This window comes from Pituophis catenifer, unplaced genomic scaffold, assembly GCF_029215685.1.
Source record: "Pituophis catenifer annectens isolate HBS135680 unplaced genomic scaffold, rPitCat1.0.hap2 SCAF_1, whole genome shotgun sequence".
In the NCBI taxonomy this organism is placed as follows: domain Eukaryota; kingdom Metazoa; phylum Chordata; class Lepidosauria; order Squamata; family Colubridae; genus Pituophis; species Pituophis catenifer.
In genome coordinates, this window is record NW_027256881.1 from 237213238 (window position 1) to 237231673 (window position 18436).

General features: G+C 40.2%; 1 protein-coding gene across 2 annotated transcripts; it reads left to right on the top strand.

Annotated features, from left to right (window-relative positions):
- Positions 1-7007: 7007 nt before the first annotated feature.
- On the top strand, positions 7008-18245 carry GSTP1 (glutathione S-transferase pi 1). Of its 2 annotated transcripts, none has more exons than XM_070957287.1 (7): positions 7008-7119; positions 7317-7355; positions 12981-13087; positions 13377-13464; positions 14331-14374; positions 15755-15862; positions 17826-18245. In XM_070957287.1, coding segments are annotated over exons 1-7 (576 nt in total). In that variant the 5' UTR covers positions 7008-7118; the 3' UTR covers positions 18015-18245. The 2 variants fall into 2 exon arrangements, with proteins under 2 accessions (XP_070813388.1, XP_070813387.1); XM_070957286.1 differs by having other exon boundaries at positions 7010-7119; positions 14331-14434; positions 17826-18244.
- The last annotated feature ends 191 nt before the right edge of the window (positions 18246-18436 follow it).

Consider the following 18436-nt stretch of genomic DNA (forward strand, 5'->3'; position numbering starts at 1 on the left):
CTCTGGCTCCCATTGTCATAGGCACATCCCTGACATTGACCTATATTCCTAATTCTTTCTTGTTTCCAGTTGCTCCAGTTCTGTTCCTTATGCTACTTGCTTGCCACTCTATTGTGGACCACTCTGCTGGCATCTGTCCTCTCCAAAGGCACACACTCCTAGTCGGACTGCCATAGTGTTATATTTCTAGATCTGAAGTAATGCAAATATCTCAGAATACACCCTTCAGCTACATATGCCTTCCACTGTCTCACTCCTTTTCCCGTTAATTTTTTCTCTGCAATGTTTTCCTCATTCTGAGACCACTTTTCCTACCCACTCTAAACACTCTCTCTCCCTTTTCTTTCTCTCATTCTCCTGTTTCCTATCCTTTCTTCCCCTCCTTTATCTCCCTTATTTCCCCATTCTTTCAGGCATTTTTTTCTCTTTGCTTTCCCTGCTTCTAATGGATCATCCCTTGTGTTTCCCAGGGCCGGGGACTGGCATGGGAGTAGGAGGGGACCGCAGCTTCTGTCACAGCTCACCCCCGCTCTCCATCAAAACCCAATCAAGTCATCTTATTATTGTAAGGAGTGAGATTGAAGCCGGAGGATGTAGAGGGAATCTGAGCTTATCAGGTCAGACATATGAACCGGTCCAGATTGGCTTTTCACTAATGATGCAATGCAAACAAGGTAAAACAACTCCCTGAAGTAGGAAACCCAAGAGGTCTCAATGCCTGCAGGATACGGTTTGAGCAACACTATGGAGTCCCTGGCATTTACATATTACCTACTTATTTTTGAAAGTAATGCAGTAAAGAAGAGAGACTGAAACAATACCCTGGAAATAAAATAAAATCACCTGTTAGTACAGTCTATTTTTTTTTTTAAAGAAAGTCTTTGATAAAACTATCTTGCCCTCTCTGGACCCTTGCTTGCTACTTGATATATCTGTTCAGGAAGCAAAGCAAAGCAAAGCAAAGCAAATCTTTATTATGGTCACAGACCAGCATAATGCTTAGATATTTACAGTTTTTTTCCTCTCTATTTTGCTCTCTCTGTTTCCACCCTCATACCTGCATTTGCTTCCTTAAGTCTTACTCTCCATTATGATTCACTCACACATGCGCCATGATCCCCTTTCTCAGCTTAGAAAGCTGATTGTATTTCAGCAAAGCTGGACCCCACCTGTGGCATTGGCTACCTTCCTGGCTCTTTGAATAGCAGAAGGGAGTGAATGGCAATGCTCCACGGGGACTGTTGAGCAGACTATTCATGATTTATTTAGTGGAAAGTTGGCAACATTCCAGTTCAGGAGTAACCAGACCTCATCTAGCTCTTTCAGACAATGCCAAGAGTCCTGGATGAGGTCTTAATGTTCTGTGGCTCATCTAAGAGAAATCAAGAGCAGAAAGAAAGAACTAAAGAACAAGTCTCAGTTGCTTAGACATTGAAGATTTCACCTATTCCTACAGGGCCTATTTTCTTACCTGGACTCTTATCATATTTACAGGGACAGGATTTGTGTACTTTTAACTGCATTAGGTACCAGAGGAAAGTTTTCCATCACTACATCTTCTTGTTGAAGAGCATCATGTACTCAATATCTACTTGTCAAGCATTTTACCCATCTTTATATGCTTGACGAGTGTATCCATAGATATATATTTATGCAGTTATTTATGGCTAGGTGATCTGGACTGCGAAAATCAGTATCATGGCAGCAGAGGAATAGAGAAAACGTCAATCTCATTGCTGTCTAGAGGTTGTCTGAATTTTTGTAACCTAGATCTCAGTGGTGAAATGTAAAATTAGTTACTACCGGTTCTGTGGGTGTGGGTTGGTGGGGGGTAATGTGACTGGATGGGCATGGCCAACTTCTTTTTTTTTTACTTTTAAAAGCATTTTTTCTACAACCTCTTCAGCTCTGACAATCCCAGCTGAGCCGTGCGATCATCAGAGGCTTTTTTATTTTTACTTTCAAAAGCATTTGTAGAAAAAATTCTTTTAAAAGTAAAAAAAAAAGCCTCTGATGATCGCGCCGCTCAGCTGGGCATGGGGGGGGGGGCAGGGATTTCTGTTACCGGTTCTCCGAACCACCCACCGCCATCGTTACTGGATCGAGAGATCCGGTCCAAACTGGGAGCATTTCACCCCTGCTAGATCTGATTTAATTTATGCTCTCCCTTTTTCTTCCCCTCAGGCCTTTATCTTCACAACAATTCTGCAAGGAAGGTCAGGGAGAAAGAGATGGAAAGCAGTTAGCTCAAGTAAGGTTGTCACCTCAACACTTGGCTGTGTGTCTCAGATCTGGCCTGGTGATATCTATCAATTGTGGTAACTAGAAGATTCTCACCCTGCTTGCCTGTTGTCTTTCATTACAGAAGAGCAAAATCTCCATCAGAGGTTTTGAACTATGATTGGTCTTTCTTTCCATATTTGGATCCTCTTCAGATAGCTGGCAAATACTGTAGGCCAGTCTTGCTGGGACTCCAGTGGCATTTCATTTTTCATTTTATTAGATTTCTATACTGCCCTACTCCTGAAGGACTCAGAGCGGTGAACAGCCAACAATAAAATCCATACATACAAAATTTAAAAGCAGAATTAAAATCAAATTAAATAGTTTTGCCCAGACAAATTAAAACCCCAATCAATTTAAAACCAATTTTAAAATTTGAATATATAAAATACTAAAAAATATTAAAAATTAAAAATTCTTTTATAATGAATTTATATGGACATAAGGCAACCATCCTATCTCAAATACATGTTCCATCTGCATTTGTAGGTGTACCAACATGGCTGAAACTATAAAGTGAAACACCTGAGCAATCTCAAGCCCTGTGTCCCCGAAGTACTTGGAGATTACGCACCTTCGGCTTCCTCCCTTTCTATGCAGTTTCTATGCCACCATCTACCTTCAAGGGAGTTGCCTTCCAGTTAACAATCATTCATTTAGGGAATGTTCAGAATTACAACTTCAATGAAAAAAGTAATTTACGACGAGTCATCCTGCTTGCAATTATCACAGAATCCATGTGGTCATGTGATCAAAAATTGGGCGCTTCGCAACAGGCATGTATTTGTGATGGTTGTGGTGTCCCAGGGACATGTGATCGCCATTTGCCACCTTCCCAAGTGGGCTTCTAACAAGCAAGGTCAATGAGGGAAGCCAGATTCATTTAATGATCATGTGATTCACTTAATCACTGTGGAAAAAAGGTAATAAAATTGGCTATGACTCATTTAGAGCTACTTTACTTAGCAACAGAAATTCTGATTTCAATTCTGGTCATAAGTAGAGGACTACCTATACTTGGCATCTTCCCCCCTTCCAGCAACTCTCAAGGTATGTAAAAGGGTTCCTGCAGTCTGGGAATCTTACTACCAAGGAAAAAGTAATAAAAATGAAATAAATCCTATAGCCCTGTCCTAGCCCTAAAACACTGAAGTAACTAGAGAAATCAGGTCTTCTTTGCTCACCTCCTTTGTAATATCTCCACAGATAAATAGAATCAAATCTTATTTTCAAAAAAAATGAAAAGAGAAAGCATAGAGACATCTTTTAATTAAAAAATTCAGTAGCAGAGGAAGACAAATACAATGCTACTGAACTCACAGCACTAAAATGAAGTCAGCATTTTAGATAAATGAATAAAGATGTAGAAAACATAAGGCTTTCAGTTTAAACAGATCCTAAGATGATCCCAATCTTCTTTATTTAGAAGTAACTCTAATATAAAACAATTCCAATTTGCCAGAGATTTTAGAGAGATAATAATCTCCAGAAACTTAAACACTGACAAAGAAACTACCGGTAAGGGGGGGGGGGGTGTCAGTTTTTAACTTTTTCTCATTCCTGTAGGAAATAGATACACCTTGGAACAGATGTTGTTTTTGTGCAAATCTGTTACATGGAAAATCGTTTTTTTCAAATTTCAACTTTAATCAGAGGTTAAAGGATAATCTTACCTCTCTCTTTATTCCTACTCATCTCAGTGTACAGTTTTTTACTTGGGTCCTTCCTGTTGCAGAATTCCTTGGAGTTTTCAAAAGAACAGTTTCAAAGTATGTAAACTTGGGTCTGCTTTGCTAACAATTCTGTTGACAGCATAGTTGGGTAACTCGTAGGGGATAGGATCAACTTGGCATTTCTTGGCCACAACAGACTGGTATAACCCATTTCCTACAGTTCTTGGGTATTCCACAGTAACATTATTTTATTTTATTTTCTCCCAAAGAGCCATAATATAATGGCATGGGGCCCTGCTCTCGTTTAGTGGAGGGGCAGAGTTTTGAAACCTGGTCTTTAGAATGGTAGGTAAAACAGGAAAACTCAAGTGTAGTCATCTTTTAAAACTTGGGGAAATGGATTTCACTCAGGGGTGAAATGTAAAATTTGTTACTACTGGTTCTGTGGGCATGGCTTGGTAGAGGGTGGTGGGTGGGGGTAATGTAATTCTACAACATCTTCGGCCGAAGAAGTTGCAAAAAAATGCTTTGAAAAGCCTCTCTGATGATCAGGCAACTCAGCTGGGATCATCAGAGAAGCTTTTCAAAGCATTTTTTTTACCACCTCTTCGGCTGAAGAGGTTGCAGAAAAAAATGCTTTGAAAAGCCTCTGACGATCCCAGCTGAGCCGCACGATCATCAGAGGCTTTAAAATGCTTATAAAAGTAAAAAAAAAAAAAAAAAAGCCTCTGATGATCGTGCAGCTCAGCTAGGCATGGTGGTGGTGGGGGGCAGGGATTTTTGCTACCGGTTCTCCGAACCACCCACCGCCATCAGTACTGGATCAGGCGATCCAGTCCGAACCGGGAGCATTTCACCCCTGATTTCACTGTTTTTTTGTCTGGGTGTTGTAACTCATCCACTTGTGCTATCAGTGGGTGAGCATATGTATGCGTGAGCCATTTGTGTGAGCGGCATGCATGCTGCTCGTGCAAATGGATGTGTGTGTGCGCTTGCACAGAACTATCTCCTTCCCCCCCCACTCTGCCGGTCTGCAAAGCCAAAAGGGTTGGGGAACTCTGCTCTAAACTATTCAGAGATTGGGTTTACTGTGTGATCTAAATCTGCAAATATGATAACCTTGTGAATAGATGAAATGCCATTAAGCAAATTTTTTTTTTGTTGGAAAAACAGCTGAGAATAACTTGGTATGTTGTCTCAATCCAGAATAGTGGTCAGTGGTAAAGTAGCAATTAATCCCCCCCAAAACCAGCACAGGCTGCAGCAATAACGAAGAGCTATCTTTGCTGCAGAATTTGCTCTGCTGTGCTGTGGTTTTGCAGCCCCTGCAAAGCTATAGAAATTTCTTTTGGAAAGAAAGGGGATGGGGTGAGATTGACTTTGCCTTTCTATGCATCTCCTTATCCCTAGAATCGAAGTGGACTACCCCAGACTTTTAGCTGCTGGTGGCTCAGTGGCTAAGATGCTGAGCTTGTCGATCAGAAGGTCAGCAGTTCAGTGGTTTGAATCCCTAGTGCCAAGTAATGGAGTGAGCTCCTGTTACTTGTCCCAGCTTCTGCCAAACCAGCAGTTCGAAAGCACGTAAAAGAAAATGCAAGTAGGAAAATAGGGACCATTTTGGTGGGACCGTAACAGCACTCCGTGCACCTTCGGCATTTAGTCATGCTGGCCACATGACCACGGAGACGTCTTTGGACAGCGCTGGCTCCTCGGTTTAGAAACGGAGACGAACATCATTCCTTGAACCAGAAACGACTAGAATGCATGTGCAGGGGAACCTTTACCTTAATATAAAATAAAAAAATACTTTAAAAAATTAAAAGGATACTAGTTTACGTTTTTCTGGGTAAGTGTCCTTAAGTATGGTTAACACTGAATCATACTCAAAACAAAGGTTGCCACTAATTTCAAAAGTATGTATTCCTTGTCTTTAGGTTGAGGTGAGATTTCATGGATGATTTACTGTAACTGCAGACCATAATTAATATTCTGACATAAATAGAAAACTACAAATAGATCAATGACCAAGAAGCACAAAGTAAAAAAGTCTATAAGCATACTCTTCAGCCATAGAATAAGCATCTAATTGAATCACTGGTTTGTCTCAGAGCTGGAATGATGCATGCAGATTTTCTGTACATGAGATGTAATTCCCAAGTAGTTAAATATGTTTCAACACACTGTAACATTAAGATCTCAATTGACAATTGTATTTAAAAGTCACCATCTATGAACATTCGTTTTATTTCTTCATTTAAAAAGAAAAAAAAGCTTTGATTTTTAAGATCACATACTCGTCAAGTGACTCTGGGCAGCTGACAAACGAATAAAAAGCAAACTGCAAAAGCAACATACCAAACCCGGGGCCAGTAACCTATATCATACAGATGGCGTTATGCAACATCAGGGCATAAGGCCTGAGGGAACAGCCAGTTTAAGGCTCATCCTTTGCATTCTTAATCTCAGTTGTGAGTGATTTTCACTTAAGAGTTTTATCCTCTAGTCTCTTCTGGCCTTATTTTGCACAAGGTAACACTCCAGTAGTTTCCCATTGCTTTTTCTATCAATTGCTGCACAAACTACCGGTAACACTTTGTAATTGGAAGAACCATTCGGGTTTACACATCAGTTATAATGGAGCTTAGTAGGTTGTTATGTGATTGTGGTTTATACTCTGTTTCCTCCAACTGTTGCTCCTCTCGCCATCAATTGCAGTTTTTGGAAAAGGGGAAGGGACACCCTCCTTTTCGACTTTGTGTGAACCAACGTCGACTCTAAAAAAAAAAAAAAGCAAAAGTCGAGCCGATAAACGACCCCACTTGCAGTGCCAGCGCTATGTTCCAAACGACAATCGACTCCCCGTTTATTTAAGGATCGTCGTTTTCTCAGGCACACAACATTCCAGTATTCGAGACGGCCCAAAAGATTGCCTTTGATTCCCGCTAAACTTGAGGCCAATTTAGCCTCGAAGATAGGAGCAAATCTAAGCCCTTCCCCCCCCCTTCCTGCCCCTTTAAGAAGGGCTGGTCCAGAGGCCAGCTAGTGGAGCGTGACTCAGCAACTTTTGCCGAGCTTTGCTTTGTGCAGATGCTTAGCTAGAGAAGCTGTGCGATCAATCGCTCTCTGCTTTGGTTGTGTGCCTTGTCCCGCAGCTTTTCCGACAGTGAGTATGCCCACGTTTCTGCTCCGCTGGCCTGCTTCTCCTTCCCTTCCTGGGGTGATGGGCACGCGAGATGCAATGGGGGCTCCCGTCTCCTGCCAGAATTAAACGCCTCCCGTCGCGATTTTATTATCTCTAGCGGGGGCTGCGGTAACTGTCGTCCTTCCTTCCCGTGTTTTTTTTTTTTCTTTTCCTCCTAGTGCCTGGCGAGTACACCCTCACCTATTTTCCTGTGCGAGGTGAGTACTGAGAAACGCATCTCGGGTGGTGGGGAAAGCTTTTTAAAATAACGTTGCAGGAAGGAGAGCGGGGAAATCTTCGCCAGTAGGAAGAAGTTGCTCTATTCCTGCAGCTAAACTTGTCTTCCAGTTTTCAGGAAGGTTTCCTCCTGCAAAACAGACTGCCGTTTTTTAAAAGGGCTTTCAAGAGCTTTTTATTGTTTCCGATCACTTTGATCATCTGTTAGAGTTCACGCTGTGTTGTTGCCAGGAAGTGGAGAATTCTGGCTGGCTTTGTTGCATCCCTTTGTTGCATTTAACAGAGGGATACAATCAGTGGTGGGATTCAAATAATGTAACAACCGATTCTCTGCCCTACTGCCCTTTCTTCCAACAACCAGTTGATCAAACTGCTCAGAAAGTTAACAACTGGTTCTCCCGAAGTGGTGCGAATTGGCTGAATCCCACCACTGGATACAATCAAGATCAAGTGAGGTACTAATACCACTCTATAAAGCCCTAGTAAGACCACACCTAGAATACTGCATCCAGTTCTGGTCATCACACTATAAAAAAGATATTGAGACTCTAAGTGCAGAGGAGAGCAACCAGGATGATTAGGGGACTGGAGGCTAAAACATATGAAGGGGTTGCAGGAACTGGGCATGGCTAGTCTAGTGAAAAGAAGGACCAGGGGAGACATGATAGCCATCTTCCAATACTTGAGGGGCTGCCACAGAGAGGAGGGGGGGTCAAGCTGTTTTCCAAAGCACCTGAAGGCCAGACAAGGAATAATGGATGGAAACTGACCAAGGAGAGATTCAACCTAGAAATGAGGAGGAACTTTCTGACAGTGAGAACAATCAACCATTGGAACAGCTTGCCTTCGGAAGTTGTGGGAGCTTCATCACTGGAGGCTTTCAAGAAGAAATTGGACTGCCATTTGTCACAAATGGTGTAGGGTCTCCTGCTTGAGGAGGGGTTTGACTAGATGACCTATAAGGTCCCTTCCAACTCTGTTAATCTGTTATCCCAGTTGACCAGCTGGAGTCTTATTTTGGAGCCTTCTGAGCTGCCCATGGTTCTTAACCTGGCAGAGTCCCCTGGGAGAGGTTTATTCGTCCCACCTTTATTATTTGTATAAGTAACTCAAGGCAGCAAAGATAACTAATGCTCCTTTCTCCTCCTATTTTCTCCAACAACAACAACAACCCTATGAGGGGTGGTGGGCTTGAGAGAGTGAGCGACTGGCCTGAAATCACCCAACCAGCTTTCTAAACTAAGGTGAGACTAGAACTCACAGTCTCTGGCTTTCTAGTCTGATGCCTTCACCACTAGACTGAGCTTTAATGGCAGCATGAGAAGTCCCCATAAATACACAGGACAAAAAATGTCAAAATTATTTGCTGCAAATAAAAGTATATGAGGAGTAAGTATATCAGAGTCCCTTTTATAGTTGGACAAAAGCACATGTATTTACTCATTATCATTCAAATATAACAGTAACATTTAGTTATTTAATCCTGCTAATATTCATAGCAGTTTATGAAACACTGTATCTTTCATATACTACCCTGAATATTAACAGTAATGTATTTCAGAACAAAGGACAGTTTAGGAAAAGGAGTTTTTAGCTTCATTAAGGGGGGAGGGATGAAACTCTGTGTCTACTCTAAAGCATACATTCTGAACAGCACTAGAACTTTTCTCTCTATTTCCTCATCCATTTTTATTTAAAGTCTGTCAAGAATTCTTGTTTGATCTAGATTGGCCTTAGATTTCTGTAGTATTCTGGAGAATGAAAAAAAGTTAGCACCCACCCATAAATTTTTTACCATTTTTCCCACAGAAAAAAAGTTTCTTTTTCATCAAACTGAATATAAATAGGAAAAAAAAATGCAGAAATGCTTTTTTAAAAAATTTTCAAAGCATTTCTTTATTGAGAAGTGTCCTTGCTGAGCTAAATAGGATTTGCTACATAGTCTATTGCATTAACATTCCATATTCATATAGGAGGAATACCAGCTGAGGGGCAGAAAGGCAGATTGTATGGATTCATCATCATTGGAGTTTCCAATATTTATTTTAAAATGCTTCTATTATAAAAACAGGAAAAAAATATACAATCAGATAGGAAAAAAATTAAAAACTCAAAAAATTAATAGAAAGAAAATATATTTGTTGCTCAGAGTTAAACTGAAGGGTCCTTGGTGCTCTCTGAGGTTGCTTGTTTTCTTGCAGATGTTTCATTATTACCTGCTGCTGATGGCATGGATGATGTTACCTAGTTTGGGCAATGAAACATTTGCAAGAAAACAAGCAAGCTCAGAGAGCACCAAGGAACCCTCAAAGAAAAATATTTTTGAATTAAATGCATACAGACAAAAACCTCAAATTACAAATTACATCTTAACCACCTGGAGAAATACTGTTTAGATTTTGTAAAAGGCTGATAAAAGTCCTATTCCTATTCAGAAAGTGAATACATGTCTTCCATGCAGGTTTCTAAACCAGTTGTAATTGTTTAGTAGTTTACATATTTAAACACTTTTTCTACTCACATTCAAACAGGCTCAAAAGTTAATGTCCAAAATATTATGTTTCCAACATAGGGAGATTAAACCCAACTTTTATTACACATTCTCTGGGGTACTCAAATACACATGAAAATAATATCACAGAATACTAGTTTGATATTCATTCAAAGGTAACCCATTGATTTGTTAAAATGAAATACCCCATTGCTTCCTTGTTTACTTTTATTAACAGCTTTTGTACACCTGCTCAGTCTAACCAACTCTGGGTGTAATGTAGATGAGCAAACCAATACAAAATATATCAACAAAAATTAGCTTAAAAAAAAACACAATAAATTAATGATAGCAAAAACAGGTAAGCATTCTAATTACTCTAGAGGCCCATGGGATATAATTTATGTTGAATGTTAGCAAAGCGATTGGGGAGAAGATGGAAGAGTAAGCCTGAGGGAAATTGCTATTGTTATTTAGTAGTTATTGAGCTAGGTGTGGGGCTAAGAATCAGGAATAGTTCACCATCATCTGAAAGTTTTTCTGTCTCTAGATTGTTTTGAGCGTACAGCACCACCAAATTTATTGTTTAAGTGATTTTCTCAGATTTATTTACTGCACAGTAGATAGGGTTTCCTATCTATCTACCACCACGAGTAACTTGGCTCCTGTGACTTCATGGGTATTTATTTATTTATTTATTTATTTATTTATTTATGAAAGCAATAGATAAGTGCTTTGCTACTGCCACTTCTGGGATGGTTTTTGCCATACCAACCCTGGTTTTCCTCAGAGGACTCCCATCTAAGTATTAACCAAATGGGACACTTTTGCTGAGGTCACCTTAACTATGATTTGGAAGATAGTGTATTTTAGTCTGAGAGTTGGCTGCCATCAGAGGTAAAAGCCTTGTAGTTAATGTGTGAGCAATCCCTTAACTTTTGTTGTTTGCTTACTTAGCTGGTATTAAGCTCCATTGGGCAAGTGTAAAAAGAGTGATCTGTAAGCCATCTACAGCTGCTTCTTCTCTTGGAAAGTAGTCATGTCTTGACTCTGAACATTTCTCCAGCAGGAGGGAGTCTTGGACTTAGAATGAATGCCTCATTTTATGACAGTACATAAAAAATGTATTTATTCAAATCCCAATAGCAACATTTTCTTTGCGAACACTTCACTCAATCATACTTTACATATCAATCTGTTCCTCTCATTTTTCTGTTGGAACACTATTATTTTAAAGAAATATCTGGAGTTCCATGGATGAAGAAGCAGCCTGGCCAATGGATAATGCACTACATGAACTACTCCGTGGGAAAAGTGTAAAACACAACATTTTACCTAAAACATAAAACATTACCAATAGAAGAAATTATTCGTTCCTGACAATTTATGGTTTGCCGTCGCGGCGAGACAGTCGGGGAAATAGCAGGCTCTGATGAGTCCCGTGAAAACCCTGGCTGCTGAACCGCCGCCGATGGGTCTTCGGACCGGAACCGTCCTGCAGGGACGGGGGAAAAGGAGGGGCACCTCAGACAACCAAGAGGAACAGGAAAGTTCCTCGGAGGTCAGAGGGAACCCTCTGAGTCGGCGGCGGGGAGAGGCAGCCATGGCGGCTGCCACGAAGCTGGGACAACCGGGCTAAGAAAAGTGCTGGAGGAAAGCGGAGTGAAACAGAGCTCTTTGAAGCCGGGTGAGTGACAACAAACCCAGGCTTGCAACAATGTGTGGAGCAATATTATTATTTAGAAGACCCCTAGCCTAAAATAGCGGCTGTGCAACAAAGGGCTTTGGAAAGTTTTAAACTGCAATCTTAAAGAGACAAAGACCCGAGAAACAACTAATTTTTGAACAGAACTAAGGGAATTAATTATTGAGATATGGTAAAAAAACTGGATTTTAAAATTCGAATTGGATTCTTAAAAAAAGAAGATTTGATACTTTTAAAATTAAAAGAAGAATTGCACAAAATGGATACTTGCATGACTAATGGAAAATGTGGATTGTAGAGAGACACCATCTGGTTTAAAAAGGAACTTTGTAAATTTTGTTTTGTTTTGTTTTTTTTGTTATGGAACATTCTGAGCCCTACAGATAAAAGCGGCGGGACTTTGTGGAGAAGTTTTTTTCCTGTTTGCAGGCAGCTGGATTTTGATGAAAAGAAAAGGAAACTATAATGGAACTCTTATAGTTGAAACAACAATAACTAAAAAATTGGTGCAGGAACAAAAGAAGAATTAAGCGCAGGCTCAAGAGAGGGAGACTTGATACATTATATCCAGAATAAAAATAAGAAAAAGATTTAATATGATTTATAGAGGACAAAACTGAAAACTTTGAAAATGGAATATATGTTTGCAGGCGAGGAAATGAAGAAGTAAGATAAACACAACTGGAAAAAGAAAAAAGAAGATTTAAACAATGTGATTTAAAATAAAATAATGTAAAGGTGGATTGTAATAATAATAAAAAGAAATTATTCATTCCTCAGAATTGAACTGTGGGGTCCTTGGTACTCACTAAGTTTGGTTGTTGCAGACATTTCATTACCAAACTATGTAACATCATCATTGCTAGTAGGGTGGGGTTTACTCTCATTCTATATACTAGTGGATTGCCCTGTTGGTAGGAGTGGCCTTGGTGGTTCCTTGATTGGGCTGTTGTTTACTGCTAGCTTGTTGGCAGTGTAAAACATTGCTGTATGCCCTTCCCCTGAATCAACTGAGGTTGAATTCAAGAGGTCATAGAAAGCTTCTATAATATACTTCACAGACAACTTCCATTCCAATATTTGACTCAAGTACGCAACTGCCTCATTTTCTGACAAATCTCTCTCATTATTATCTGCATCAGTTTTGTTAATTTTAGACTTCTTCCCTACCATTTCTTTGGCAAATGTCATCTTTTCTTCTGCTCTATTGCAGTGGCAATTAGGTTTTCTTGAAAATACTGCTTCTCATCATAGAACATGCAAAACCAAAATGTGGGGTTGAGTGGGTAACCTAGCATCTTGTGAATCCAAATAATTATAGTCAGTGACCCATACTTAAAAAATTACGGTTCAGTGTGCTCGATAAATATTGCCACTAGGTTTATCCACGTTTGAAATTTTTTGCCTCAGGCCGTGGAGAAGCCATACGCATGCTGCTGGCTGATCAGGGACAGGAGTGGACTGAGGATGTGGTGAATGGGGAGATTTGGAAGAAGGGAGATCTGAAGAAATTGTGTGTGAGTAAATCTGCCTTTGAGATACATTTTATGGGTTTAGAAGAGAAATCCTTCTGCAAAATGAGCATTCATTCCAGCTCCCAATGTTATAATTTCATTAACCGGATTTCTGTCTTAGGATGCACAGCCTGTGGCTCTCCAGTTAGTTTACAAATTTCATTATCTTCGCTATTTGCAATACTAACTGGGTCTTGGAGGAGGCATTATTCAGCAATATCTTTACTTACTTGGAAATACAATGGAATGCTCCATCATTAACCATTTTTCTCTCATTTCTTTTCTTTTCCAGGCCTTTGGCCAACTGCCGAGATTCCAGGATGGGAATTTTATATTGCATCAGTCAAATGCTATTCTGCGCCACTTGGCTAGGAATCATGGTGGGATATATGGGCAAATCTGTGGGCATGTTGCTTTTGGGGGCTAGAGCATTTGTGTCTACACATATGTGTATGTAACATGCCTCTTGAGATGATCACAATGGATTTCTACATGCTTGATCTCAACTAAAAGACCAAGAAAAAATATAATGGAATTCAATTAATAGCTAACAGGGATAGAGCCAATTTGGTATAGTTTTTAAGGCACTGGGCTAGAAACCCAGAGACCGGGAGCTCATGTCTGCCTTAGATAAAAGCCAGATGGGTGTCCTTGGGCCAGTCATTCCTTCTCAGCCCAAGGAAGCAGGCAATGGCAAAGCATTTCTTAAATCTTGCCAAGAAAACTATAGAAACTTGTCCAGGCACTCACTAAGAGTGAACACTGACTCAAAGCATAAATAAACAAACAAAAAAGGGGTGATTTTATTGCTCATAAGAGATTTTTAAAAATACAATAAAAGGCAATTACCAGATGTGGCTGTAAAAATACATAAATCAGAGAATAAGAGTTATGATTTGCATAAATACTGATAATAAACTAAAAACTGACTTGGGCCAAATACTTCAATCAGATGTATGCTTAGCAGTTGTAGATTGTCTTCCAGATGTTAGATGCATGAAATCTCTGACTACATTCCCATACAATGCTAACCCAAATGTATAATTTGGTTTTGACTAAGTCTATTTTTAATTCCACCCATTCTAGATCAATCCGCTGTAGCTTATTCAGCAAACCATGATTTAGAAAAATCTTGGTCTAAACTTGCTATATTGAGGATGGTAGAAAAATTCAGTTTTAGTTATCAGTGTTGTTATGATGATCCTCTCTAACTTTAGACCTGGCCACTTTCTTTCCCTCCCTTTAGGACTCTATGGTGAAGATGCAAAGGAAGCAGCACTGCTGGACATGGTGAATGATGGTGTGGAGGATCTGCGAAACAAATATGCCCGCTTAATCTACCAGAACTATGTAAATTGGATTATAGGAGAACTTGATTTTATTTTTAGCTGCTGGATGGAGAGCTCAGTCCCTTATTTAATGATGTCTTGGTTTCTCTGAGAACCAACAGGCTGATCAAATCATGGGTTTTTCTAACAGTATCTAAGAAGAGGTAGATTTTACTGGGAAAAGCTAATTTAGGTTTCAATCTAAAAAATGTAACAGTAAACCTGATTAATTTAGTTTAGCTGGACCTTTTACCCCACTACAGATGGTAAAGCTTTAACCAAAAGAGTTCCAGTAAAAGTGTCAGTGACATTGGCTCCACAGTCTCATTCGGTTCCCACTAGCCAGAAGATGTGGCTGGGATGTTTCCTATTAAAAGGCATCACTAGCATCCAGGTTCTTTGCCTGATTGCAGTGAGTTCTTTTAGGGCAGGGGTGTCAAACTCAATTTTATTGAGGGCCAGATCAGTATTGTGGTTGTCCTCCATGGATGGGGGGGGGGGAGAGGTGTGGCTGGGTGGGAGGAACATGGCTGGGGTGGTTGTGATGATGATAAGGTATGATAATGCTGCTGCTGAGAACAGAAACTGGGCTGGAGCTGCAGCCAGGTTTCCCCCTGTTAGAGCTTTTGGAAGAACCTGGGGGCAGTGCACCCTTGTGGCATAGTCTGGGCCTTGGCAACAGGTTGATTATCAGGTATAACAATAGGCAGTGCGTCATCTAGAAAAGGCAGGATGAGGGCAAGTGGCACATGAGAACCAATGATTAGCAAGAGAGATTTGGATTAAACAGAAACCCTGATCAGAGAATCTTTGAATATAAATGTGGTTGAAAGAATGCTAAGTGGTGGAGTGGTCCATTAAAACGGAAAATGTGCATTTTATGAAGAGTATGGACTCAGCCCAGTGACTAGTGAATGCTAGCTGCTATTATATTGGAAGTAAAAACTAGATTAAGAAATAAATGAAGATTAAAAAAGCCTCTTACCTACAGTGGTCTTGGACAGAGGGATAAAATTATCATTGTTGGTTGAACACAAAGACCTAATAACTCATGTGAGAAACAGATGTGAGATCTGTTTCTCCATTTACTATGGGCTCATAGGTGTAAAGAGATCATGCAATCTCTAACAATCAAACTCTTTTTAAAAAAAAAACAAGGGGCTTGGATTACCCCCCTCTCCCCCAATAACAAGGGCTCAAGCAAGCTGCTCAGGATAATTGAATCCTTCATTTTGCATTATTGGTAGAAATGTCTTGGTGCATTCCTTTCACCCTAATTCTTCTCCCGTGAGGGAAAGGCAGACCTGGGGGAGGAAAGAGCTGAACTGTTTTTCTTTCACAGGAATCTGGCAAAGCTGCTTACATTGAGGCCCTGCCAGCTGAGCTGGCCCCTTTTGAGAAGCTCTTGGCTCAGAACGATGGAGGGAAAGGCTTCATTGTAGGCAAACAGGTAATCAAACCATCACAGCTTCCTGTCGAAGACAGACATCTGAGCTGGCCATTAATGGTCTTCCGGAGATGGAGGCAATTACTCTGGGGTGAAATTCATACATTATTGTTAATGTGTGTTCGTTGTTAATAAAATCACTGTGGTTTACTATATTGCAGCCACAATCGTCTGGTTCATGCCAGCCGTTAAATCAAAGCTAAAGCAATCAAGTATTGCTAATGTGCTAACAGCAGGCTTCTGCTTTGCCTTGTCCATATTAATCTTGATTTTAGATAAAGAGGGAATACTAACTCGTCCGTATAAATGGAGTAATACATTGTTCTACTTCCAGTTGATAGTATTTCTTAAAACTCAAGAAAGCTGCTTCTTTTAAAAAGAAAAATCAAGATTTTTCTGACAGTTGGGGTTTTGTACGGTGTTCTTTGTTTTCCTGCAGTCCCACAGAATTGTTATAAAAATAAGGTTAAAAAGCCCACCCCCACCCCCACATGTGCTTACTTTACCAGCAAAGGCCATACCAAGTTTGGTGTTTTCTTCTGTGACATAAAGCAACATGATGCATCAATGTATGTGTTTCTACTTTCCCTCATGTTTTCTGGGCATATTTGTGTATGCATGAGTGAAAACTGAGCTACACTGAGCAGGTTGATTTGCTGCTGGTGAATCATTCCCTCCTGCCTATACAACAACATCCCTGCCAGGGCTGCTCTTATTCCTGGGAGGGTTGGGCCGTTGGGGGTGTTTCCTAGACTTGTGGTGCTGGGGGAATTTTTGACATGGCTTCCCTTATTGAGTGGTCTATGGAAACCAAGAGTTCATGGCTACCATGGAGGGGGCGACATGGATAAGGAGTGATATGTTGGGGTAGATATGATATGATTTGAAGTGAGAGGCATTGACTCCACCCCTTGTCATGGACATATCATTCTCTGGTTGCTATGGAGTTTCACTGTATATCCTCCCCACCCACACAAACATTTTCCTTCCTGTGGGGAAACTTAATGAGCCCAAATGATTTTCAAAGGAGAACTGGGGAGTTTCCCATGGGCAGGGTGGATCATCTGATTGAAATCCAGGTTTCCCAGTTAAATAAGGTGGTTATGGCACTTGATCACATTGCACTGGAATGGCCATCCCTCTCACACTTCCTTGGTAGACCAAGGTGCTCCTGGAGATGAAGCAGCAAAGGAAAACCCATCTTAAGTTTGAGAGTGGGTATATAAGACCTTATATTCAAGCTTAGAGTATTGGGGATATAGGCAGCAAAAAAGATCATACTGTATTTTGCTGCCCTCATTGTGTCCATTGAATGCCATCCAGCAGCCCCTTTTTTTGAGTTGCCTTAAAAAGCAACCTTCAGGTATGGGTAAAATACAAATAGATTAAATGCATAAATATGCTCGACTTGAAATCATCAGCACATTGCGAGTGAGTGACTGCCAGATTGCCCCACCCACACAATTAGAGATTTTATTTCCCTGAAATATTTTTCTCCCTTGACCCCAGCCAAATCCAGCTCATTTTTAAACAGAGAGATTTAGTTCCATTCTGTTTAGTTTTTGCAGGGTTGTTCTGCTGATAGGTAGAGATCCAAATCCCTTTATGTTGATTTCATTTCAGTATTCCATAATTCTGTAGGTTGCAGGAAAGCACAGAACACACTACCGAAGTCCAACTATATGGGAAATCTCAATTTTTTTAAAAAACTGCTTTCTTGAGTTTTGAGAAATACTATCATATGGAAGTGAAAGAAAATGACAGCTCAGCCATTATAGATATTTAGCAAATATGGTACAGGTAGTACTTGAAAGGTTTGATATGTATTTAGGGGGTGGGGTGGAACATCTGTATTTACTGTTATGTACACAAATGCAAAACTAAACATGTTTTGCAAAGTTAATGATGTTTTTATTTCCACTGTTTTCTCCTGTTGCTGTGTGCCACTCCTCTCCATCTTCTCCAGATCGGCTTTGCAGACTATAATCTGCTCGACATTCTACATGTTCATTTGGTCCTGGAATCCAATTGCCTGGCTTCCTTGCCTTTGCTGGCTGGCTACGTGCAACGCCTTAATGAGCGGCCACTTCTCAAGAATTTCCTGGAATCAGATGCCCGTAAGAAACGTTTCATCAATGGGAATGGCAAGCAGTGAAGCCACTTACTTTTCTAGGATGCAAGTTTGTAGTTTTGTACCTTTGAGATCTAATAAAGCTACCATAGTTAAAAAAGCCTGCATCACTCTGCTGGGGAAGGAAAATCACGAAATCTATGGACATGGAAGCCTTTTACACTCCAGAAAAGATGCTTTCTGGTTGTAATAGAGTAGCAATAATGCTAAAAGCGCTTATTAATGGTAATGGTAGATACACTTTTTAAAAAGAATAAAATGCAGTTCTGCAAAGACTGATTCGTAGTGTGGCTATGACACAGGAATAAGAATGTACCATTCACTCATGCTCTTTTCCCATTGGAATCAAAATCCAACAGTTGCATTTTTCTAAGTCACCAGTTCCTCATAAATCAGTCATCCCCCTTCTAAATATATTCTGGTCTCTCTTACTAGCAGTGTATATT